The sequence below is a fragment of the Perca flavescens genome, chromosome 5 (assembly GCF_004354835.1).
Source record: "Perca flavescens isolate YP-PL-M2 chromosome 5, PFLA_1.0, whole genome shotgun sequence".
In the NCBI taxonomy this organism is placed as follows: Eukaryota; Metazoa; Chordata; class Actinopteri; order Perciformes; family Percidae; genus Perca; species Perca flavescens.
This window is the reverse complement of record NC_041335.1, coordinates 6,737,276-6,763,908: the sequence shown is the minus strand read 5'-3', so window position 1 is coordinate 6,763,908 and position 26,633 is coordinate 6,737,276. Positions and strand designations below refer to the sequence as shown.

Sequence of the window (26,633 nt, the reverse complement as noted above, 5' to 3'; positions counted from 1 at the left end):
TTTGTTGACATCAAGCTGCCCAGGGACTACAGGTGGAAACTAGCACATGTGCTACAACCTGGTATAATGCATTTCTCCTGTCTAAGGTTAATGTATATTGTACATTGTCCCTGTTTAAATAAATAAAGAAATGAAATGAAAAATGAAATGCCCATTAGTCAAACAAGCCATTAGGCTGTAGTTCTAAACACTCAACTGTAGTTTGTTTATATAGGCCTAGTATTTTTCTGCGACAAGGCAAATCAAAGTGCTTAGCATAAAACACAATTTTTTCATTATTAGTATTTTTATTGTATAAATTCTCACATACAACGTACAGCAATTTGTTTTTTTTTTTATGTGCAGCAATCTTTTCTATCCGCTGAGTGGTAATTACTACGTCACTTCCGGAGTCTTCAGCTGATGTCATTTAGCAACAGAAGGTGCTACACACATAAAACCAGCTGTTATAGAAAGCTCTGGACCTCGGCTATCATGTAGATATCGTCTCCAAAGTTTACCCACTGTAAGCACTGTCAAATATGGTAATAAGCTATTTTCACCTATTTAACGATTCTATTTTTAAAATCTGATGACACCAGCGTGTTCCCCATCCCAGAAAAACCGCAGGGTGTATCCGAAATTCTACACTTCCAACTTCTACTTATGAGAAATATACCAATATATTTAAAAACTACAACTCCCACTATAGACACGTCCCAGAATCTGTTACAAAGCTTGAGCCCTTGTAGTTCTTCCGGGGTGGGTGGGAGGACGTGTTCGGCTCCTCTTTCTGCTGTCTGCCGTGACTGGGCTTCATTCCGTTTCAGATTGATGCCGCCCGCCGGCCGGCCGAGAACACAATACATGAGACAAATACATGAAACTGTATTTTATTATTGATGCTATCTTTATTGTTTAACTCCTCAAATACAACGTTAGAAAAAAACATCAATGTTACGAATATTATGTATTTGTATCTTTTCTATCCGCCGAGGGGTAATTACGACGTCACTTCCGGAGTCTTCAGCTGATTTCTTTTAAACGTTATTACGATGCATAACTTACTGGAACAAAACTGAGCAACGTGTTGTTGCTGGGGACAAAACTACTGATTATATATATTTATTACATGGCTTGCTTATATTCTAATGTACAATGCGGTCTGTTATTTTCTTGATAACAGACCGTTGCTATATATAACACCGTTGCCATGCATAGCAGAGCGTTGCCATGGACGCAGTTCTGTTCCCTCCGGAGGAGAGCTATCAATCGATCCGCTAGAAGTAGATTTGCGTCGGGGTCCTAATCACCCCGTCGTTGTTGTATTCGCTATAACAATGCTCTACATTATCCCTTACGTACATTGAAGCGATATAGACCCGCTGATCGCCGTCTGATTCTGTGAATGAATGCCCGCATTGCATCGTGGGACATCGGCTTTGAATGCGCCCAGCTCGGCTCATATCGTAGCTTACTGTTCTGTCTTATTTACTGTAATATTTCACCGGTAATAAGACCAAAATAATATTATTAAAATAAAGAAATGCATACCATGATAACAGCTAAATACATGTTGAAAGATGTAGCGTTATAGTTTTAAAAATATCAATAAAAAACAAAGCAATCCAGCTTCCCTGGCCGAAATAGACCGAAATAATATCATTAAAAGAAATACATATAAACCGTGATAAGATCTGGTGAATAAATGTTGATTAAAACAGCGATTATTGGGCTAAAACTACCAATAATATCAAAGCTGTATCCAGGTTCTCTGCTGCAGCCTAGTGGCAGAAAGTTTCGTGATGGGATTACGTAAGATGCTTCTCATTGAAATACATTAGTATAAAAAACGTGACCCCTACACGAAAATCTTCACAATTACGTAATGGTATCACGTTCTAATAGATTTAATTTCGTAATGCCATCACGAACTGACGTGAGACTGGGTTGAGCTAACCAGTTTCTCACACTCACACTCACGCAAAACGGCTGACCGGAGACACGGCAGAGTGCAGAGGATCACAAATCGAAAAGAGGAAAGAAAACACCGAGAAACATCGAGAGACGCTAGTTAGCTTGGAATAAGGAAGCTGAAGAGGTGTAGCTACACTATGGCACTTTTCCTGTCTAACAGCAGTGGTTTAGAACAAACGTTGTGCTAGTGTGCCTGGCTAAATTTGGAGCTAACTGACTAGCTAAAGTTGGAGCTAACGGCGGAGAGGTGCTGGTTTGGAGGACGCTGATTTTGGAACAGAGAGGAAGACAGCTTGTTTCCCTGCTGAAGAGGACTTTGCCGTTGCTGGTGACTGGTTTTCGTTTTCATGTTTGAGCTGTGTTTCTTGGACTAACCGCTAACTGTAAGTTGGATTTCTGTGCGTTTGCTTCACTGAAGAAGATAACGTCCTGCTGGGTGCTGCACATCCACATGAGCTACCATCAGGCCCGCAACTTTTATTTTTTCTCGCCGTGTGTGGGTGGGTAGGTGTGGGTTAACACAGTGGTTTAATAGGGTTTGAGTAAGTTTTACATTGAAATGCTTTAAGGAGGAATCATTTTGTGTAGCTGGAGTGTTTTAAGTGGAAACTCATAGAGAAACGGGTAAATGGGTAGTTGTGTGTAATATCATTTGAAGAAATATTGCAGTTAGCATATTTGAAGGGTGCGATTTGTGTTATTTTTTTTTTGTTATTCAATCTTACGGCTAAATGTTATTTAAACATTGAAGTTATTGTAATAAAAGATCCCTATTTGTATCTTATTCTGACACTTTCTTTTCACACTTACCTCACTTCCTGTACCCCACTTCCTTTTTTCCCCTGTCTTCATCACTGGCTTTTGTTTCTGCTCTGATTACCTGATTGAGTTCACCTGGTCACTCCTTATTTAAGACTGCACTCACTCTCAGTCAGTCTCTTCAACACCTTCACATGGGGCGGCAGCTGGTAAGATGAAGTTTACTTTGCACTTTAGTTCTTGATAACCTGTTTGATATTTGCATGATAGCTTTATTTAGTTACTTTATGATTATCATGTGAGGATAAAAACTTTGTTAAGTTGTAATTTCTATTTTGTTTCTTCCCAGATTCTCCAACCCATGTGTGTCTGTTATGTTATCCAGTATCATTTGCCTCACCCTTTGTTGAATAAATCTTCATTGAATGGACTGAACTTCTCCCTTGTCTTTTCCTATGCATTCTGACCGGTGCCCCATGACGATGGCAATCAACCTCTAAACCTGAACCCTCCTAAACATGGTCCTTCGAGCCGGAAATACCATTGTCATGGATGCAAAGCCATTAGATGGAACCCCTCGACGTTCTGATCGGAAAACCCAACCTCCTGCCTGTCTAAAAGATTATGAAGTTCAGTATCCTGGAGTGAAAGGTGCTGCTTGCCAGACAGTATGCCCACATCATACAACAGACACACATGGGTCGCAGGATGACTGCAAAGGGCAAGATAAGATGAAAGATCCTCCTGTGCCAACTGATCATGTTGAAATCATGAAGGAAATTTTAGTGACAATGAGGGGTATTCAGCATATGATGGATAGATCTACTCCTCATTCCTCCTTTTCATCCCGGCCTGGGTTATCTACAGGGAGTAGACACTCAGTGCATGCCCCAACAGCAGTTTCTCAAGCACGATTTCCAAGTGTTTAATTGCAACATCACTCTTCCTCCTGTCCACCAGTGATCAGACATCATCCTGTTGCTATATCGTCGAGCCTGCCCTATTTACCTGACTTTCCAAACCTCGATAATGCAATTCCTTCAGCTGGTACACCTGGACCAATCCTTTTACAAGAGCTGCCACCTCCCAGTTTTCCTGCAACACCAGCAGAGGTTAACCTACAAAGTTCATGTGCTCAGCCTCTTGTTTCCTTCTCCCCCCAGCAGGGGCAGTATTCCCCTTTAAGGCCTCAGTCTTCTACATCTCTTAGTTACCACAAACAGAGACTTTGGCACTCCCTACAGGCAGAACACATGTATACAAGCTTGAGGGTCCTTCTTTCCCAGACCTTACTCGAGAGGATGAAATGCAGTACAGGATGTTACGGATGGCACTTAATAATTTACTCAATCCCAATGAAACTGAGCATTTCAAATATCATGTTCTCCTAGATCATCTTAAAGTGGACCAAGCCAAACAACTAGCCCTTGCCTTTTCCTATGCTTCTGACCCATACACACAAGCCATTGATGCTCTTGATGAACGTTATGGGCAACCTAGACAACTAGCACTGAAGGAGCTCAGGAACATCATGGATCTCCCTCCTATTAGAGCAGGTGATGGTCATGCTCTCGATAACTTTGCTCTTCGTGTTAAAGCACTGGTTGGTCTGCTTAGCACTATGGAAGATCAAGGACGTGCAGAACTTCTCTGTGGCTCTCATGTGGATCGTCTACTTGACAAGCTGCCTGCAGAACACTCCAGTCGCTTTAAACGGCATGTCTACAGAAACCAAGGTATCATGAAGTATGACCTGCTTGTGTTTTCATCTTGGTTGCAATCTGAGGCTCGTTGTCAATCCAGAAAAGAGATTTCCATCTTCTGCAATGAACAAAGACATTCCCGTAAGTTCATACCTGCTCCAACCACGATTCTACATGGGGCACACAAACTCAATGAATCCACGCCAACTCAAGAACCACTTCCAAAGTCAAGAGCAACCTGTGCATACTGCCGATCATGTGAACATCATATCAGCAGATGTTCTGAGTTCATAGATAAGACAAAGGCTCAAAAGGTAAACTGGATAAAGGACAATAAAACGCTGTTGGCGCTGTGCTCGCACTCACCAAGCCGCTAAGTGTGACCTGCAGAAGTCCTGTGCCACCTGCAAAGGAAGACATCTACAAATCCTGTGTGAGATAAATCAAAGATCCAATAATCCTTCTACCTCTGTGAGGACATTATATCTGGACTGACCAAGTGACTGCAATGGCGTACTCCTGAAAGTTGTAAAAGTGCTGTTTCAGAATGGGAAGAAAACCTTGGAGACTTATGCTGTCCTTGATGATGGTTCTCAACGTACCATTCTTCTGCAGTCCGCTGCTCAGCATCTTCGCCTGAAAGGTAAAGCTGAAGAACTATCACTCTGTTCGCCAAGACGTTGAAACTCTTCATGGCTCATCTAAGTTTTCAGCTCTCTTCTGTTGCATACCCTGAGAAAAATTTCACCATCAATCATGTATTTACTGCAAGCAAGTTAGCACTCTCGGATCACACCTACCCTGTGCTTTCTCTTCAAAGGAAATACAAGCATCTCCAAGGGATTCCATTACCATCCATTAAGAAAGCATCACCACTGCTGCTCATAGGCTCAGATCATATCCACTTAATCACTCCTATTGTTCCTTGCAGACTAGGCCCTCCTAGGTCACCAGCAGCTGTCAAAACCTGTCTAGGATGGACACTTCAAGGCCCTATCACAGACTTCCAACCACGAGATTACGCTGTGCCTGTCCAATGTCTGTTTACATCCTTCCGTTCCCCTGCAGATGAATTGCACTACAATGTTGAAAGACTCTGGAAATTCGACACTCTACCTATACACAGTGAGAAAGCGGTCATCAGATCAAGGCAAGACAAACAAGCCCTGAAGCGTCTTCAACAGGCCACAGAAAGAGTTCAAGTCAATGGAGTTGAACGCCATGCCACTCCCCTTCTTAGGCTAGCAAATTCTCCTCTTCTAAACATTCCCCATTCTGCAGTAATGTCACGACTTCGTAACACTGAAACCCGACTATCAAAGGATCCAGAGAAAGCCCTATCATACTGTGATCAAATTGCTGAGCTTGAGAAGGCTGGTTATGTGGCCAAGCTGACGCCTGAAGAGGTTCACAGCAGCAACGAAGCTTGGTACATTCCTCACCATATGGTAACGCATAACAACAAAGATTGAGTTGTGTTTGACTGTTCATTCACTTTCCAAGGACAAAGCCTCAATAAGTATCTGTTACCAGGACCAATCCTTGGGCCGTCACTCCTTGGTGTACTGCTGCGTTTCAGGCAACATGCCATAGCAGTGAGTGGTGACATTAAAGGCATGTTTCACCAAATCCGTCTCCTGCCTCCAGAGCGGCCTCTTCTTCGATTCCTGTGGCGTGATATGAACAAAGATATTCCCCCTACAGTGTACCAATGGCAAGTCCTACCCTTCGGTACCACTTGTAGTCCCTGTTGTGCAATTTATGCCCTGCAGAAACATGTGAAGGACAACGAACCTGATGAATTGGTGCAGAATTCAGTAACCCAGTGCTTCTATGTTGACAATTGCCTGCAAAGCTTCCCTTCATCTGTCGCAGCTCAAACACTCCTTGACAAATTAAGAGCTACCCTTTAAACTGGAGGCTTTGACCTGAGAGAATGGGATGATCCTCTTCTTCCACAGGACATCCTAGCAGCTTGGATATCCTGGGAAAAGGAACTTCTCTACCTCCCTCAAATCACCATCCCTCGATGTTACACTTCTAAAGAGATGGATACTTACCCCACGGTGCAAGACATCCATATCTTTTGTGATGCTTCTGAGCATGCGTATGGTGCTGTTGCATACTTAAGATCGGAAGATGATAAAGGCCAAGTGGAGATTGGTTTCATGTTAGCCCGTTCACGTGTCTCCCCAAAGAAGCAGTTGTCAGTACCAAGATTGGAGCTATGTGCTGCACTAACCGGTGCACACCTTTGTGACCTTATCAGAAAAGAACTGACCATACCAATCAGAGACAACGTTTTGGACTGATTCTACCACTGTACTCCACTGGCTTCAAGCAGAGTCTTGCCGCTTCAAAGTATTCGTAGGAGCGAGAGTATCGGAGATTCAAAATCTCACAAGCAGTCGGGACTGGAGATATGTTGACTCAGCCAATAACCCTGCAGACGATGTTACAAGAGGCAAATCATTGTCGGATAGCCTCTGTCCAAACAGATGGAACAATGGCCCTAGGGCTGGGCGATATATCGATATTAATATCGATATCGTGATATGAGACTAGATATTGTCTTAGATTTTGGATATCGTGATATGACATAAGTGTCTTTTCCTGGTTTTAAAGACTGCATTACAGTGAAGTGATGTACTTTTCTGAACTTACCAGACTGTTCTAGCTGTTCTATTATTAATGATTATTTATCTAAAATCTAAGTGTGAAGATATTTTGCGAGAGCACCAACTGTCAACTCTAGAATATATCGTCGCAATATCGATATTGAGGTATTTGGTCAAGAATATCGTGATATGATTTTCTCTATATCGCCCAGCCCTGTATTAGAAAATATGGGATGTAGAAATAAGCGCTGAAAATGTGTAAAAGAAAAATTTAACAATTTAAAACGTTGGAAAAAACTGGAAAAAAAAGGCGTCAAAAAGGTTGACGGGAAGACAACACAAGGGTTAATCAGAATTTATGTTTACATTTTATTGTTATTTGAACATTTGAGCATTGAACCAGGTGAAGAAACTTTATTATTTATTCATTTGATTTTGCAACTGTTCACTGAAATAGCCAGTTTCTATGAAACTACATGTGACCGGTCATATTTGGCTTTGACTTTGACTGAACATTTGCTCTCACTTTGCGGAAAAAATATCGGGATATATATCGTATATCGATATTCAGCCAAAATATATTGGGATATGATTTTCGGTCCATATCGCCCAGCCCTAAATGGCCCACCATTCTTGTATCTACCTCCAGATACTTGGCCCACACTTCAATCTGTTGAAGCTGATGAATCTAATGACTGGATGGAGTTGAAAAGGTCTTACTTCTGTGGTATTATCAACACTGCTGCTAATAGTTTCAAGACTTACCAAGAGCTTCTGGATGTCATTGCAAAATCCCTCACCAACCTGACTAGTCAAAATCCTTCTGCAACTGACTACCTGAAAGCAGAACAGGAAATCCTTCGACAAGCACAGGCGGACAGTTTTGGTGAGGACCTAGCTTCTCTCCAAGACCAGAAACCACTTCCACCACATAGTTGCTTACTATGTTTATCCCCAGAATTGTGCGGTACCACTGGACTAATTCATGTTGGAAGTCAATTACGTCAAAATGATCAACTAGATGTGGAGTCAATTCATCCAATTGTACTTGATCCCACTCACAATGTCACAAAACTGATCATTCAGGATTATGATGGAATTCTGCATCACACTGGATCAGAGAGACTCTTTGCTGAAATACGTCGGAAGTTTTGGATCTTGAAAGGACGAGAGGCAGTGCGCCGACATCAGCGCAACTGTGTTTCATGTCAGCAGTGGAGAACGAAACCAATCTTCCCAAAGATGGCTGATTTACCTGCTGCCCGTCTCAGGTTATTTAAACCTCCCTTCTACTCAACAGGAACAGATTGTTTTGGACCATACAATGTCAAGATCGGCCGCCGATCTGAGAAGAGATGGGGTATAATATTCAAATGCCTCACAACACAATGTGTACATCTTGACCTCCTCTGTCATATGGATACAGACTCATTCCTCATGGCCCTCCAACGATTCATTTCTCGGAGAGGAAAACCAAACGAGATCCTATGTGACCAAGGAACTAACTACAGAGGAGGAAACAAAGAATTACAGGATGCTCTGAATAACCTTTCTCCCACTCTCCAGTCAGTACTGGCAACGAGAAAAATCCACTTCCACTTCAATCCTCCACACGCACCCCACTGCGGTGGAGTCTGGGAGAGGGAAGTACGCTCGGTAAAGAGTGCTCTCAGGACAACCATTGGGGCACAAATGGTTACTGAGGAGGTTTGAGGTCAGTGTTAATTGAAATTGAAGGCATCCTTAATTCAAAACCACTCGGCTATGTGTCTTCCGATATCGCAGATGTTGATCCAGTCACTCCCAACCTTCTCATCATGGGACGACATGATACAGCACTCCCTCTAGTGTCCTACCCAGACTCTGATCTTCACGGTAAACGGAGATGGCGCCATGCCCAGATATTGTCTGACCATTTTTGGAAACACTACATCAAATCCTGTCTACCATCACTTCAAACACGACACAAATGGCAGCAGGACAAACCAGATCTGCAACTAAACTCCATTGTGATGATTGTTGACTCGCAGCTACCAAGAGCTCTTTGGCCTGTAGGAAAGGTGACTCGCCTCCTACCAAGCAAAGATGGCCACATTAGGACAGCTGCAGTTACAGTGAAAGACCAGTCCTATGTCAGACCTGTAGTTCATCTAATCCCCCTTCCTGGCCTACCTGATGACCGTTGATTCTGGTTTGGTCTGTAAACACATTTCTAACTAGAAATCTGGGGGCGGCTGTACTAAAGATCCCTATTTTTATCTTATTCTGACACTTTCTTTTCAAACTTACCTCACTTCCTGTACCTGACTTCCTTTTCTCCCCTGTCTTCATCACTGGCTTTTGTTTCTGCTCTGATTACCTGATTGAGTTCACCTGGTCACTCCTTATTTAAGACTGCACTCACTCTCAGTCAGTCTCTTCAACACCTTCACATGGGGCGGCAGCTGGTAAGATGAAGTTTACTTTGCACTTTAGTTCTTGATAACCTGTTTGATATTTGCATGATAGCTTTATTTAGTTACTTTATGATTATCATATGAGGATAAAAACTTTGTTAAGTTGTAATTTCTATTTTGTTTCTTCCCAGATTCTCCAACCCATGTGTGTCTGTTATGTTATCCAGTATCATTTGCCTCACCCTTTGTTGAATAAATCTTCATTGAATGGACTGAACTTCTCCCTTGCCTTTTCCTATGCATTCTGACCGGTGCCCCATGACGATGGCAATCAACCTCTAAACCTGAACCCTCCTAAACAGTTATTGTTCAGTAAACAGTAACTTTTTTGTTAAAGAGTTGTCTGGGGTCAGTTATTCCAATACAGCACAATAGATTTGCTGGTTAAAAGTAGGGTGGTATATGACTAATCCAAAATAGGTAAACATTCGTGGTAGCTACTTTAAAGAAATGAACCCACTTCATCATTCCAGTCTGAAGTTACTTATTGCAGCTTGGGCATTGCACTTGACAATGCAAGTTTGTCAAGTCAAATATCCTATATGGCTTTAATAGAAAAATGTATTTTGAAGCATCGTGATATCGAATCGAAGACCTGATAATAGTAATGAAATCGAAAGATCAGTGAAGATTCACACCTCTAGACACCACACTGGGAAAAGAAGAACATTTTGCAAATGTGGAAAAACATGACTTTTGTAAACGCTAAAAAACAGCTTCATGGAAAGAGTGTTCTTACAGGCAGACAGTCATTTTGATTTGGAGATGAACATCATGTTAATTATTAGAGTAGATAAATGTAATGTTTTGCAGCACATCAGTGTTTAACATGGATGTGTTTACTAGGGTTGCCAGGCAGCCTGCTTCCTTTCACTTCCAATCTCTTCTTCTCTACCACATCTTGCTTATTTATAGATATATACACATTGCGTTTAGTTTTTATTTAAAAAAATATATATTTATTTAAAAACACGTTCTTCCGCATTTCCTTTCCCTGCTCTCCCCCGTCTCTTTGACACACACACACACACACACACACACACACACACACACACACACACACACACACACACACACACACACACACACACACACACACACACACACACACACACACACACACACACACACACACACACACACACACACACACACACACACACACACACACACACACACACACACACACACACACGTCGCCGTCCAAACAGCGCGGCAATGGTTATGTTTAACGCAGGTTTTAGGTGAGGGTAAGCTGTCTGTAAGGCAATGTTGGAGGCTTATAATGCCATCGAGCCCACTGTGCACACAGCGTCTGCCTCCATCAAGGAGAGAAGACGGCTGGCGAAATTCACAAGTTCACCAAAGGTTGGCATCTATCTCGTGAACACCTTTACACAATCATTCACAATCACAGAGCCGACTCTTAGCAAACAAGCGATTGCGCCTGCTTTAGAAAGTTAACTAGTCGCAAGTTTGCGGTAAAATGTAGTTGGGTTGTCGAGGTCAAAACACTATAGCAGCTGTGAATCAAATAAACATATTATAAATAATGTTTTGTCATTTTTTACTCTTAAACTGAATGTTTGCTGCTTCAATCCAGATGAGAAAAAGGCACATGATGAGGACCAGCCTGAACAAGAGGGATCAGTTTGAAACCGAGCTCAACATTCCAACCAGTGTAATTAGTTATGTTATTAAATTGTTTACAATATTTTCAGGCTTCAACCAGTGAAAGACAGGGTCAGGGAGAGAAAGAGATTTGGAGCTTATGAATGTGGAGCGATAGGTAAAGGTTTAATCTTTAAATAACATTGGTTCCAGTGCAAAAGGGAATTTTTTTAAATTCCACCCTGCAAATGGAACATTACCCATGTATATTTTTTTTTACATGTTTTATGCAACGTTAGCAGACAACACCTTTGAGTGTCACAGCTAATTTAAACGCCTTATCAAACATCCATAAATCCATTTGCTGGTTCAGTAGGCCTAGATTAAAAAACCTGAAGGGGTAGGCATATGATGATTTAGCTTGCACTTTCCACCTTTAAAAGCTGCAAGTTTTGAATGCATTAATGCATCAGTAGTTGTATATTATTTTGAAATGGGCGTGTTGTTAAAAGTAGTCATTTTTGTTTGTTGCAATAACATTAACTTAAGATTTTTAATGCAAGACATATACTTGTATCAAAGTATTTCTACACTGTGGCTTGCTCATAAAAAAAAAAAATCTGAGCACTTGTATTACTAATTAATAGGCTACATGGACTGTAGAAAGTTAGGTTTCAGAGTAAAACACACCTTTATTGTTGTTGTAAATATCCATCTAGTTTAGTAATAAGGTAGCCTAGTTTTTCTTTTTGAACAACAGATTTACATCCTCTCACATATTAATCTTTCATTTAAATAACTTAAACTCACCAATGGCTTGTGAGGCTAATTCAAGGGCTTGTAAGGGCTAGCTCTCTGGCCACTCATTTTTTGCATATGATAAATGAAGCTAGTTGTGAGTTAACATAATGACTACAGCCTCCCTTTATTTTCTCACTGTCTCTCTCTCTGAAAACTCACAGCAGATGGATGCAAATAAAGACAAACAAAGTGCAGTATGAGAGTATTTCTAGTATAGCAGCCTTAATTGTTTATGTTTACTTGATTTACTGTGTCTTATAGGGCTGTGTATTGGCAAGAATGTGGCGATACGATACGTATCACGATACATGGGTCACGATTCAATATATTGCAATATATTTTGATACTGTGCGTAAGGCGATATATATTGAGATTTTAGAAAAACTAATATTTTAAAAATACATTATGTTCATAAATGTCAAAGAAGATTACTTTAGGTAAACAATTCAGTACACAGAAAATCAAACTGCCAGTTTGGGATTGTGGTTCACAGGTTCTTAGTGAGCAAATTTTTATATGCTAAAGTAGGCCAAAGTTCAGCCATAGCTACATTGCTAGGCAAGGACACTATTGGTGCATCTCAGCATAGCCATCTAGCGGTATGGGGTTTAAACAACATAAACGGGAACCACTGTCTTACATGAATATTTTTGAACGTAAAAAAAAAAAAAAAAAAAACGATATTGCCTTTTTGAAAATCAATACAGTATTGCAAAATAGAATATCGCGATATTCAAGTGTATCGATTTTTTTCTTACACCCCTAGTGTCTTATGATAAAAGTTTCAAACTCATTAATTAATTGCTTAATGCATTTAAACTAAGTTTTACATTGGAGTTTGTAACATTCCAAAATCTTCTAACATTCAAGATCTTAATTTCATCAGTTTCATTAGCTACTTATAATCGGTATCGGCATTGAAAAAATAGTATCGTCGACAAAACTAAGAAAATCCCCACATATTGCCTGTGAGAAAGGAAAAGAAAAACAAAAAAACACTAGTTTTAACACTTTTACTTTTAAATCAATTGATGGATTTTATATTATCTGGTTTTAGGAGATGCTGCAGCCACCTCAGCACCCCTACTATACCAGGTCCATGCTATGTGCATTAATTAAAATTAGGGCTGTCAGCATTAACGCGTTAATCGCGACGCAATTAAGGGCCGAGCATAACGCGTTAATTCTTTTTTTTTTTATCTCATTAATCGAATGCTGTCATTTATAAAAAAAATTTCACTTTACTGGGCTTCGCGTCATGCCTAACAGGCTACTATTTTGACCTTTTGCCGCACCTTTACTTATCATCAAGCTGCCGTACTTCCTCCTAACACATCCTCCTGCTGCAGGCAGCAGGTATGATGGAGAAATACAGCAGCAACACAATTCTGAATGGCGCTTTAATTTCCCAAAACTTCCGGACGGCTCGTAGACAAGTCGAAAGCCATATGCACATTGTGTAAAGCCAAATTAAAATCTCGCCGAAGCAAGTCAAGCTTGAGCTACCAGCTATGAGCTAAGCATAATCCAGTTAACGTGACTCAGGTTGATGCTAGTGGGCTCAGGCAAAGCACTGTTTTTCGAGTGCTACTCGCTTCGCTGTTACTGAAACCAGTGCAAAGTTCAAACGCTGTCTCATCAACCGGTGATCACTGGACACCAGTGAGTAATCACAATTATTTATAAGTTACTGCACACTATATTGACTCTGGTAAGTAGGTTTGGGTACCAAAACGTGCCGACCTAAACGGTAGTAACGAGACCGTATAAGAACAAAAATTTCTGTGCCTCATTTAGGTGCCTGACTTTACACTACGCCTGACAGCATGTAACGTTAGCCTACCTTTAGCTAGCAGCTGGATTAAACAGGGTTAAAATGCTGACAGCTAACGTTAAACAGTGTAAAGTCTGACTGTATTTCATGTAGAGTATTCCAAAATCGGGACCTAACAGTCTGCTCTGCAGCGCAGCAGCTGCCGTTGTCGAAATTAAACAACGCAGACGGTGCGTTCACTTGCAGCTGCCGTTGTCGGAATTAAACAACACAGACTTAAAACAGGTAGCCTCGTGGTGCATTCAAAGTAATTGTAAAATATAATTTCCCATCTGGTGGTTGTTTTTCATATGGTTGTTTTTGTTGTTCAACAGCAATTTACTGGTGAAATAAATTGTTAGTTATTACATTATTATTAAATCTTTAATGTTGACCATAGCCTTAACAATAAACAAGTTCCTGACTCTTGTTTAGTACCCTTCTTTTTTCTTCTTTTGTTTACAGTAAATAAATAATACTCTAATACAAATCTTAAAGTGAAGTTCATAAAGTAACTTTCTTTGCATTTATTTGATTCCCAATCAAGATACACTGCTAAGAATTGCTTTCCATTATTAATATGTACTTAAAAACAGTTCTGAAATCCAAAATAATAGAATTTTAATCATGTGATAAAACATGCAATGAATCGCGATTAACTATAGAAATTCAGCGATTAAAAAAAAATAATCGTTTGACAGCCCTAATTAAAATAAATTAGGGCTGTCAAAATTAACGCGTTAATTTTTGCGTTAATTTTTTTATATTTAACTCATTAAAAAAAATTAACGAAATTAACGCAGCTGTGTTTGTTTACTTCATGTGGCGGCTGAGAAATGTAATACGTCTCCATAACACCAGGCGGCGCTACTCTGTATGGTTGCCCAAGTAATGAAAACCGGCAGCTGATTGGACGAACGCGTCACATGGGTTTGTTTTCTCCGGATATTGAGAGCCAGACTGTCATGGCGGCCGTTCAGAATACGATCTCATATTGTACTAAAATAGTTCACTGAAACATGTTTCTGAAAACATTTTAAGCGAGAAATAGGCCGTGCAGTTGCTGAATCTGTCTTCATTTCAGCTCAACAAAGGTCAGTTTAGAAGATTTTCGTCAGATTTTGAGATACTAGTCACGTCACCTCACTCCGCTCGCCATTTCCGGGTGAGTCCCGACTGCCCTGCCGCCAACTGAACTCTCGGCTCGTTGGAGATGAACTGCGCCTCGCCTGTAAAGTAGACGAGAGCAGGCGACAGCAGCCGGGGACGGTGACAAAAATCTGCTCTCAAGTCAGACAGTTTCTAGCCGTTTCCAGCAGCCTTCAGCAGGACTAAATAAGCCAAATTGTTGCTGCTGTTGTTCTGAAAGATATTAAACATTCTGAACTTAGCAGAACCTTTCCTTTCCTTGTTTGTTTTTTTCTTCATATTTGCAAAGTTAAATGATTTAGCATTTAAATATCCATTATTATAAGCTTCAGTCTCAATTTAAAAAAGCGATTAATTACAGCAAATTGTGCAATTAATTAGTTAATTTTTTTTAATCGATTGACAGCCCTAAAATAAATACATGAATAAATACACATTAACACATAAGAGTACTAAATTACTGTGAAAAGGTCATTGAAAATGACTAAACAGTATTTTTGTATGCTCCATGCCCCGCAACACAGAATTTGCATAGTTTACTTGATACTTTTATACTATATACATTTTTTGTGGCCTGTGCTACAAAACTTCCAACCTCTAACACTATTGCTATGTGCAAAAAGAAGCTAACGTGCAGCCCTGTAGTGTGAAGACTTTTCCGCTCTCTGTGCTGAAACTGATTACCAAAGTAAATATCCATGCTATAGTATCCTTAACAGAAGCATGTGGGACTGACAGTCAACAGCTGTTAAGGATAACCTCTTTTCTACAACCCGGTCTCACACCAGGTCGTGAAATAGTCACGTTATTTTGATTTATTGATTTGTGTACAGGTCACGATTTTGACGTTTATTTTGTTTACACGTCACAAATTTTGAACGTGGACAGGTCACGATTTTCGAACCTGCTCTGGGGGACGCAACAAAAGGGAAATGAGTCGCCACACGCAGGCCACAACAACAGGACGGACTGCCACAACAACAGGACGGACCGCCACGCCCGGGCGCAGGGGCACACAACAACAACAGGGAAATGAAACGCCACAACAATGAGGCGGTAGTGGTTAGGAAAAGAACAGGGAAAGGAACCGTCACACGCGGGACACGCCAACACCAGCAGGACGGTTGTGGTTAGGAAGAGAATAACAAGGAAAGGAACTGCAACACGCGGGACGCGATCCCCAGTCTCCAGGGTGAAAGTCCTGTGTTGTTTGACCCGTCCACCACCCCGACCAACCTCCCCGCACGGACTTACGCCTTATCAATACTACTCGCTTCGGTCATCGTTCCGGCATCACGAAATATGCTTCCCATTGAAATACATTGCTTTAAAATTCATAATCACCACATGAAAAAAACATCATGTCCTGTCCACGACTTAATAGATTCAATAACGTGACCATATCACGAACTGCCATGAGACCGGGCTGGTTTTCTATGAATATACATAACAATGACAATCTGCAGGTGGTGCAGGTATTCTATTATTCTTTCTTAACGTTCACACGAAGACCTAATAAATAATGTTTTAATCATGTTGTAATCTTCCTGCATTAAAAAAAAAAAAAAAAAAATGTGTTGGTCATATTACCTAGTCCTACCCAGGGTAATCCTTAAACCAGTCTGAACACCAGTGTCCACAAACAAGGGAGTGTCTTATGGATGTCATGGAAACATTAAGTCATCATTTTACCAATTCAATGTGTTACTGTGATTGAACAAGTCATTCTGAACAGAACAGTGAATATGTGTATCCTACCCGGGTCTCCAGCTCAGAGGGGAACTTGGTTTGGAACTGGCACACAGTGCCTTTGGTATAATCTCTCTGAATGAAGACTTTGGCAGCAACGGCTGGCTGTTGCCTCATGTCCTGCAAGCTGTGGGTCTGTGAAAAAAAAAAGAAAAAAAAAATAAGATTACAGTACAGGGTTACATACATTGATAACCCTCTGGAGTCTGTCTACTCATGAGTGAATAGACTGAGAAATGTTTTTTAAATAATAAAATGAATTAAAGCTACAAGCAGCGATGACGGGCCCTCGCTTCTTGACCCGGGGGGTACTGGCAAATGCAACATCACATGTAGACCACACATTCTAAGTTTCATGTAAATCGGAATAACTTTTGCCAAGATAGAACCGTTCATGTTTCGACACCCATCTACAGGAAGTTGTTGTTGGTCCACCGTGTCTATATCCAAGTTTTCGTGCAGATTGGACTCACGGCCCAGGAGGAGTTAACAAAGTATGTTTCCCATATATTGCAATGTGTATAATTAATTAAAAAAATTCTAACAGCGCCATCTAATGGCCGATTCACTCTAAATTTGGCATGGATGCTCAAGCCCCTATACCAACTGTGTCATGTTGGGTGGCAATCGGAATAAGTCTTGGTAAGATACGCAACTTCCTGTTTCGACAGCCCCCTTCAGGAAGTTGGTCCTCTGTAACTTGCGCATTGTGTTAGCTATCAAAATTCTTTTGATAAAGTTTTGTCAGGAGGGTCAACAGAGTCTATGTGTACATTTTTGTGCAGATGGAACTCACGCTCTACGGGAGGTTAAAAAAAGTAGGTTTCGCATTAAGCGAATTTGCTAATTAAATAAAAAAAAATGAAAACAGCGCCAGCTAAAGGCCGATTGACACCATATTTGGCAAACAGCCTCATTGGCATATGAGGAACGACTGTCTTAAGTTTTGTGTCCATCGGAATAGCTGTGTGCAAGATACAACCGTTCCGGTTTCGACACCCACCTACAGGAAGTAGGTCCTCTGTAACTTGCGCATTGTGTTAGCTATCAATATTCTTTTGATAAGTTTTTGTCACGAGGGTCCTCCAAGTCTATCTGCAAGTATTCATGCCCATAGGACTCACGCCCCAGGAGTAGTTAGACAGAGTATGTTTCCCATATATCAATATTTTGCACCTTTGTCCAAGTTAAGGCCTTCCACGCATTAGGGGACACTTTGGAGCCCACTTAGAGGTATGGCCCAAATCGCTGTACAGTCTCGCAAAGCTCCCAGGTGTTTATGTGGGCCAATTTTTGTGAGTTAGCCTAAATGTCTATTCAGATGAAAGAGTTTAATATTCTGCACATGGCAGCAACATTTTGAGAGTTTCCGTGCATCCTAAAGTCCTCAAACAAGTGTTCGTAAAATGAAGATTTTTGCACGAAAACCAAGATTTTGGAAATTTTTGAATTTTAATATTTTTTCTAAAAATAGCTCCATGGAGTTCAAGATGAGACCTATGTTCCCTCAAAAGTTGGTATATTGACTTCTTACTTTTTTCGGAATTAAGGCGCAGGTTAGGGGGCGCTATGGAGCCCCTGGCAACACCCGAGGCCAAGCATTACAGAACTTTGCAATTTTCACCAGTTGTGTCAGGTGTGAACATTTTTGTGAGTTTTCGTGCATGCGAACGCCCTCAAAAACGTGACAAAGGACTCGGAAAAATAATAATCTGATGAAAAACAATAGGTTCCTTCGCACTTTCAGTGCAAGGCACCGTTGGGCACCGTTGGGGCCTTGCACTTTCGTGCTCGGGCCCTAATGATTGTTAAATCCCATTTAACTGGCTCAGTTTCAGGGTCCTGGTATTGTGCATGTTGACTCACAGTAACACCGGGATGCAGCGATAGTTTCGGCATCTCCTCTACTTTTTACGCGATACACGAGCGTATGTGTTAAGCCAGGTAGTCACATACAGGAAGACCACAGTGCAACAAGGATATTTTAACAAAATAAATACATTTCAAAATAAAACAGCCAGGTTTATGGTGATTTTGATCTTATCTTCTCACAGCCAGACACGCGCTCAGGCACGCTCGCACACACACTTTATTTGACTGCCCATTACAAGTCAAATTTCATTAGGAATCAAATTTCCTGAATGATCCAACAGATTATTAAAACAGATTAGCACACTGTTATGAATTATACAATTCTAAGGGTACGGGAAACATCGCCTTTTCCAAATAAACATGCTTCCTATAGTTGTTGAGATTGAACAGTACTTTCAAGACCCTGTTTTAGTTAGCCCCCCAATGCAAAGACCACGGATCGCTTCTCCTGAACAGAGGTGTCACAACTGAGGAATGGTTACCGACTTTCCTATTTCTACGGACTAGAAGAAGAAGAAAAAGGTAAACAATGGCAGAACTGGCAGCAGCATTGACGTCAATGTCAACAGTGCAAGATGATATTGGAGTCAATGGATGAGGAAGAACAGCTGCTTTTGAGCCTGCTTGCAAAGAATCGAAGAAAAAGAAGGTGGAATGTTAATCCTTTGAATAACAGCATACATAAATATGGTGAGTTCAATATCCTCGTGAAAGAAATGAGGATGGTAGGCAAAGAGAAGCACTTTGAATACTTCAGAATGGCTGCACTACAATTCAATGACCTACTTCGTCAGATCAAGCCTTTCATTCCTTTTAACCCAGTAAGTTTACAGAAGAGACTTGCAGTCACCCTAGTCCTAGCATCTGGTACCAGTCAGAATGCAGTTGCTATTGGCGCGCATGATCGGAAAGTTTGAACTCAAACTCATCCATGCTTCCTGTTTCCACTTTGTTGTGCACCGCTGGAAAAAAAAAATAGAGTGGTGAATGACCTCTGGTCACACACTTTAAATCCTGGCGCGAGAGCTACGTCATTTTGATGTCACATTGTCGCGCGACAGGTTGCTGCCAGTCTCTTTTGTAAACTTAGTGGGTTAAGATGAGTTCTTTTATGGTGAATGAAAGGCTTGATCCACCACATAGGTCATTGAATCAATTCGAAGCATTGAAGTCAATCCGGCTGCCAGTTCTGCCGTTGTTTATCTTTTTCTAGTCCGTAGAAAGAGCAAAGTCAGTAGCCTTTCCGCATTAGCGCCACCTCTGTTAAGGAGAAGACTGCAACTAGTGTCGCGACCACCAGCGCCGGTAGCGATATTACGAATCCCACTATGGCCACGCCAAGACCCGCCCTTCAATAGCATTTATTGGCCAGGCGCCCATGATAACATCTCCTAACCAATCGGCTATCCTAACCTTAACCACACGAGGTGAAATGCCTAACCCCAACCAATCGAGCTGCTTCGTAGGGCGGGTCTTGGCGTGGCCATATTGGGATTCGTAATACGCTGGGGTATAAATAGGTATGACGTCACTTTTGCGGACATAGAACAGAGCCATTGTCCTAAACATCTGTGTCTTTCCTACTATGACACGTCGCACTAAATGCTTGCTCTTGAGGAAATTGCCGGAATTGTTGAGTCTTTGTAAACCTCCTCGGTCTGTAAAGTGTCTCGATATAACTACTGTTATGATTTGATACTACTGAAAAATTTTATTTAATTAATAATGTCTGCTGTTCATAAGACGTTACCATCAGAAGATCATTGCAGCACATGACTGTCACGTTGCGTTTCCATCTTTACACTGTAAGGAGGCAAATTGTTGAAGATGTAGCTACCCAAAATGTACCCAAAGCCTTACTATTTCCTTCCCCTGGAGCCAGTATGTTGGCAGATTTTAGCACACTGCACACATTTGTAAATGCAGCACACTGCAAAATACTTATCAAATCTAACTAACTAACGTTAGCCGGATAACTACGCAGCTTCGCTCCTCGTTAGAATTCTCTTAATAAATCCATGGTTAAAATAAATAAAACACGTTGCCGACAATGGCGCATATGAGTTTTATAAATACCATAGCTTGTTAGCAATAATACAACTAACGTTCCTAGTAAACATTACGTTAACGTTACCCGTCAAGTTAACGTTACCGACTGACCAGTGAGCTATCAGGCTAACGCTGCCCAACTTTCCTCTACCTGTTTTTTTCAATCAGACATACTCCTAGAAAACACGAAAAATAAATGTGACATTAAGAATAAATTGTTCACATACAACGACGTACGAAAAATAAGGTTCATCATAGTTAGCTTACCTCTGCCATGTTGAATACATAGGTTGAATACTACTTTACCTCCCACTAACAGCTTTTAGCATGTACTACGAAATAACCATTCCGGGGGGAACGTTTAAGTTAAAATAAGGGTTCCGGTTGTAGAGGACTATTACAGTTTTTCTTGATTGCTTTGATGCAGCAGTCAACTCAAAATCCACATTTTCAAAACAGTTAACACACAGGCCGAAACAGTGGCATTCATGGTCAAAATGACACATTTTGTTTGCAAAAGGCTCAAACCGTGCCAAAATATTTAAAATATGCAAGAAAAGCAAGTTTTGCCTTCAAACAACACAACTTGCAAACAAGTGTATGAGCTCTTCCAATCAACCATTACACAGTGGACAACAAAATACAAAATACAGCACTCAGTGCAAATCAATGGACTATTGCTTGTCATTGTAGCCTATTACTGTACGTAGCTTTCATGCCAGTGCCATTTGTTGTCAAATTTGCCTTCTTGCAAAGAATTGGCTCCAGAATCAGAAATGCCTTGATGCAAATTTTATTGATTCCATTGATCCTTATTTTCAATCTGTGGCTGAAAACTGAAATACTGTAAATATTACACAAAATACATATAAACTAAAATAAAAATAAAAATAAAAAAAAAAAAAAAAAAAAAAAATTAAGAAAATAAAAATAAAATCTATTACAGTAAAGTATAAACATCTATTACTGTAGAGTATAAGCAATAGCCATTATTGATACTCAGGCCTAGTCCACACGGACACGGGTATTTTTATAACCGGAGTTATTTCTCCTCCGTTTTAAAAAAAACAAAACACGTCCACACATGCTCGGTTTAAAATAAATCTCCGTCAACATGAAAACGCAAAAACACGCTGTCAAGCCATTGCAAAGAATCATCAACAAAGCAGTTAGCGGCGCACAATATGACGTCAAACACAGTGGATAACGGCGCACACTCTGACGTCGCAAGGCAAAAAACCCGGTTATACTGTCCACACGTCAACACTGTAACCGGCGTTCCTGAAAATGCTCACCCTGGCCGGAGTTTTCAAAAATGTTCTTGTTGTTTTTGTTGTTCTTGTTGTTTTTGTGTGGACGGAAGGCCGAACCGCGTAAAAAAAGTCATGGTTATAAAAATACCCGTGTCCATGTGGACTAGGCCTCAGTCTTTTCTGTCTTGACAATGGGGCCACATGGCCTAACCCTGCAGACTGATTGCTAATTGAAGATTTGTGTGAAGGAGTGTCAAACAGGTGCTTCAGTGATGCCATACTGATGTAGGTAGTTTCTAATAGTTAGGAACAGATGCTTTCTGTTTGGTTACCATAGCTAAAACAACGGAGTTTGGACTGCTTGAATGACATCCGTGTTAACTGTTCTGCAAAAGGGTGGGGAAAATGTGTCAATCCAATGAGAAAGGGTTAACACATTTGCAAGAGGTGTCTTCTGCTCTGCTGAGACAGTGATCATGAAAACCGAGTGGATCCCAGTTTCCTTAAGCAGGTCAAAGCAAACAAGAAAAACTGTAAACAAGTCCTTAAAGCTGGGGGAGGCAGTTTATTTTTAGCGTCGTTAGGCAATACATAGTCTATTTTTTTGTGATTTATTGCAAAATCACAATATTACAACGAATACAACATACAAGCTTATGTCATTGCCAGGGGGAATACATATAGCTCAACAATGAAGCCACCCACATTTAACACCCTAAATAGCACACATTTGCCATTATACAACATTATTCGACCACAGCAGAGTACAATGATACAGTTTTAATGCCTTTAACATTGGAACAGGGTCTGATATTATCTAAATAATGGTCAAGCTCATTTGTAAATGCAGCAAAGAAAAGTTTAGAGTTTCTAAACCTGCATTTATGAATATGGAATTTGGCAAGAAGAAAAATAAGATTTATAATAAAATAATGGTCTGTGTACTTTTTCGTTCATTTGATTTTCATTTCATAAACAGATATAAAAAAAAAAATTTCAGCCCAGGCTAAAATTACTTTGGAAACCCTAATGCATTAGTTTATATGTATTGCCTCATTTATGTATTTCATGAAATTAAAATCGAATGACCAAAACATACTCTACCATATTTGCATTAATCTAGGCTGCAGGGGACACGCTTAACGTGAAAAAAACACTTAACCATCACCATATTTCTCATGGCCATATCTTGTCATGAACACTTAATCTGTCAAAAAAAGTAAACCGAAATCCAACGATTATAGAAGTTATCTCACATTAACGTTTTCTTCTTCATTGGTGCCTATGGCGAGGAAAAAGTTTACGTGGTTTAATGTACCTAAACAATGATCAATGATTACCAAATTTCTCTCTTATATTGCTCTTCATGACCACTGAAAACTGTCAAAAAATCTAACCCAAAGTCCAATTATTATGGACGTTATCTGACTGATAACTGACTGATATCTGATTGATCATTGTTTAGGTACATTAAACCACATTAAAGGTCCCATGGCATGAACATTTCACTTTATGAGGTTTTTTAACATTAATATGAGTTCCCCCAGCCTGCCTATGGTCCCCCAGTGGCTAGAAATGGCGATAGGTGCAAACCGAGCCCTGGGTATCCTGCTCTGCCTTTGAGAAAATGAAAGCTCAGATGGGCCAAGCTGGAATCTTGCTCGTTTTGAGGTCATAAGGAGCAAGGTTATCTCCCCTTTCTCTGCTTTGCCCACCCAGAGAATTTGGCCCACCCATGAGAGAGAGACATCATGGCTTTCAAACGAGCAAAGTGGCAGTTGGTCAAGGCCACATCCCCAACCATGTTTTACTTTTATTTATTTCAGGGGACTTTTATTTATTCCGTCTATTTATATGCACGTTTCAAAGGAAGTTTTGTTATCTCACAGACTTCGACTAAAAGCAACTAGCAATCCTGCCTGGCATCAGTGCATCATAACATATCACTATCTGCAAAGAAAAGAAAATATGAATGAATCACGAGTGCAACAAATTCCCAGCTCAGCTAGAGCGGGTAACGCCAGCTCCGCAGACGGACCAGAGTCAGTAAGCACCTGGGAGCGAAGGTCACAAGGCTAGTGGCTAGCTGCTAGCTAGCTGCAGCAGCTAATAATAGAATATTAGACCCAGCACTGGAGGTCTGATCCCGAACCGCCGGTGACTCTCTGCCAGATCAGCAAGCTTAACGGCAGCAACAGAAAGTTTGCTGGGATTGGTAACGGTGGCGTAACGGTAATGTTCCAGCCGTGAACTGAAATTATATTTCCTCAGCTGGCTCGACTCTCTTGGGTCGAAGTAGAAAGGTAGAAACAGAGAGTAAGAGGGAGGCAGGGAGAGAGGGTAATAAATAAATGTGACATTATGAAATAAAATTCCCCCCAAGCATTATCAAGAGTATAGACAAAGCCAGTCTAATTATTAGAAATTCTTTGGTATAGGTTTCCAAAGTAATTTTAGCCTGGGCTGAAAGCATAGACAGTATGTAAGGCTGAAAGCAACACTGGTAGGCTACGCTGGCGCTGTTGCCTTGGAAATGACAACATCCGGTCTCTGAATATGAAAAAATAGGCCTTTTTTTTTTTAGTGATTTCTTTTTTTTGTTATATGAAATATAAAATGAAAATCACACAGTACATTTTAAATTTCTCCCATCCCCGTTTGACCATGAAAAGGAAAAAACACCTTGTATTTCAATTTCAAATTTTGTATTTTAAAACGAACATCAAATAACTATTTGCTTTTTGTTTTTTTATACCCGTTTATGAAATGAAAATCGAACGAACGAAAAAGTACACGGACCAATAATGACATAAACAGTAAAAGCAGTATGGGGGGGTATTGTATCGCCTTGTGAGACCGTCCTGATGTCGCGAGCTCCAGTTTTCTACTCACAGATCAGTCTGGCATCTTGAGATAGAGAAAATTTGGAGCCGTTTGCCAAATGACAGACCAATCAGCGTTGGTTTTGAGGCGGGTTTAAGTGTGACGCAACGAGAAGCAACTGTTAGTCTAAACAACATGGCAGCTTCCACGGATGAGATGAGCATGGCTATCGCTTAAGTTTTATCCAAATTAGAAAGTATTCCTTCATTGAAAGAAGAGCAAAAATAGGCACTGGAGGCTTTTCTTGGAGGAAAAGATGTTTTTGCTCTTCTCCAGACTGGTTTCAGCAAGAGTTTGATCTGATTGGTTGATTTGGTCAGTCTATCACCAACATAGGTGGTTTTACAGGCAAAACGCAGGAAGGAAAGCTGGCAAAAGAAGCCGACACTGTTATGCGTAAATCACAACGCTTATCAATAGCAGTTCCCCATCAGTCAGGCACAAGATCTGACCATAATTATACCGTATTTCCATAAACTGTTGTTGCTTTAGCCTATTATATTATCAGTTGTAACCCTGACAGTGGTAAGAGATCGTGAGAGAAAATAAAAATATAAATCAAACCGAAACCAAATAGCCTATACGTAATTCCCTCTGCTGAAAATATATATCTTTCATAAAAATACCCATCAGGGAATGTTAAAAGGGTTGTCGATCTCTAAATGTTTTAACTTTTATGAGCGCACCTCTCTCTCTCCGCGCACCGAGCTCCACCGGATCTTCAAAGAACGTTGACGCAGGTTATCAATCGACTATTGATCTCTAATCTCCAACATAACCTGCGCCCAAGCATGGCAATTTAACCCGGTAACAAGTGATGCACTGTTGTGATACACAAAACCCTGGGTAGAACCTGAAGTTACCTCCTTAATGCCATTTTAAATTTAATCTTGCTTTGTAATACAGGTCTCAGATCTCATCAGAGATGGTGTGTGTGTGTGTGTGTGTGTGTGTGTGTGTGTGTGTGTGTGTGTGTGTGCCCTGGTAAATAAGTGTAGCATTTTGATTGGTTGTGTTTGGAAAAGGAAAGCAAGTCACTTCCTGTTTGATTTTTGTCTTAGGTAGAGAATTGTGTCTAGTGTTTTGAAAAAAAGTGTGTTGAAAGAGTTATTAAACTGCTCAGATGCAACGCAAACAGAAACACAAACCCATCCCTTTTCACTACTCCTGTGTCATTCCAGCACAGACCTTAAAAGGAGCCTGACATGTCCAAGAGATAGAACCTTATGAACGGACAAGACGTAGACCACAACGCTGGAGTACATAAGTCATTGACGCTCACCCCACGAACAAGTGAACCGACACTATCACGCCGCGTGTAGAGTGTGCACGGACCACAGTCCGCCTGTAGGCTGCGGAGAAACACTCACAAACCCATCCTGCAAGGCGCTTTTTGGACAAGGATCTACTGACCACACCATCCCCGAAGCACACAAACAGCTATTCAGTGCGTCTGATGGGGCTTCTGTGTTTCACATAACATGCCAAAGCACAAGCTGGGCAAAGCAGATCTAATTTTGCTTCCCTGACTCCCGCATGGGGTGGACGGAAAAAAGCATCTAACTGAATAACTCTGGACCTGAACAAACTCCTCTAGTTCTTGGTTCCGCTGTCAAGTCGGACAGCTTACAGCCGTTTACAGGAGCCTTCAGGCTGAACAGGAAGTGACAGAAACACTGTGGTCCGATTCCGATTTAATAAAATGTTATCAGAACCATATATCAGCTCGTACACAAGTCTCCAGTTGTTTTTATTATGGCCGAGTAGCTGTCAAAATGCTATACATGCGATCTGTTGCTGATTATAATTAACAACACACTGTAGATGATCCCTAATCTGAACAGATTTAGTCTCTCTGACTTCTAAACATAACTATCAGCCACACAACATGTGGTTTGTACAGAATAAGCCTTTAAATCAGACAAATAGCAGTTAAAATCCCTCCAATTCAAAATCAATAA

General features: G+C 40.7%; 1 protein-coding gene across 4 annotated transcripts in view; it reads right to left on the bottom strand.

Moving 5' to 3' along the window:
• Window positions 1-21,866, bottom strand: part of LOC114556347 (golgin subfamily A member 7) — a 61,773-nt gene extending 39,907 nt beyond the window's left edge. For 3 of the 4 annotated variants that reach the window (XM_028579248.1, XM_028579249.1, XM_028579251.1), the window contains exons 1-2: window positions 20,804-20,902; window positions 16,625-16,750 (exon numbers count right to left, since the gene is read on the bottom strand). In XM_028579248.1, the coding sequence (XP_028435049.1) occupies window positions 16,625-16,750; window positions 20,804-20,812 (135 nt within the window). In that variant the 5' untranslated portion in view covers window positions 20,813-20,902. Of the gene's footprint in view, window positions 1-16,624; window positions 16,751-20,803; window positions 20,903-21,831 lie in introns of those variants that run through there. The other variant, XM_028579250.1, reaches the window with a different exon arrangement.
• Window positions 21,867-26,633: the final 4,767 nt, after the last annotated feature.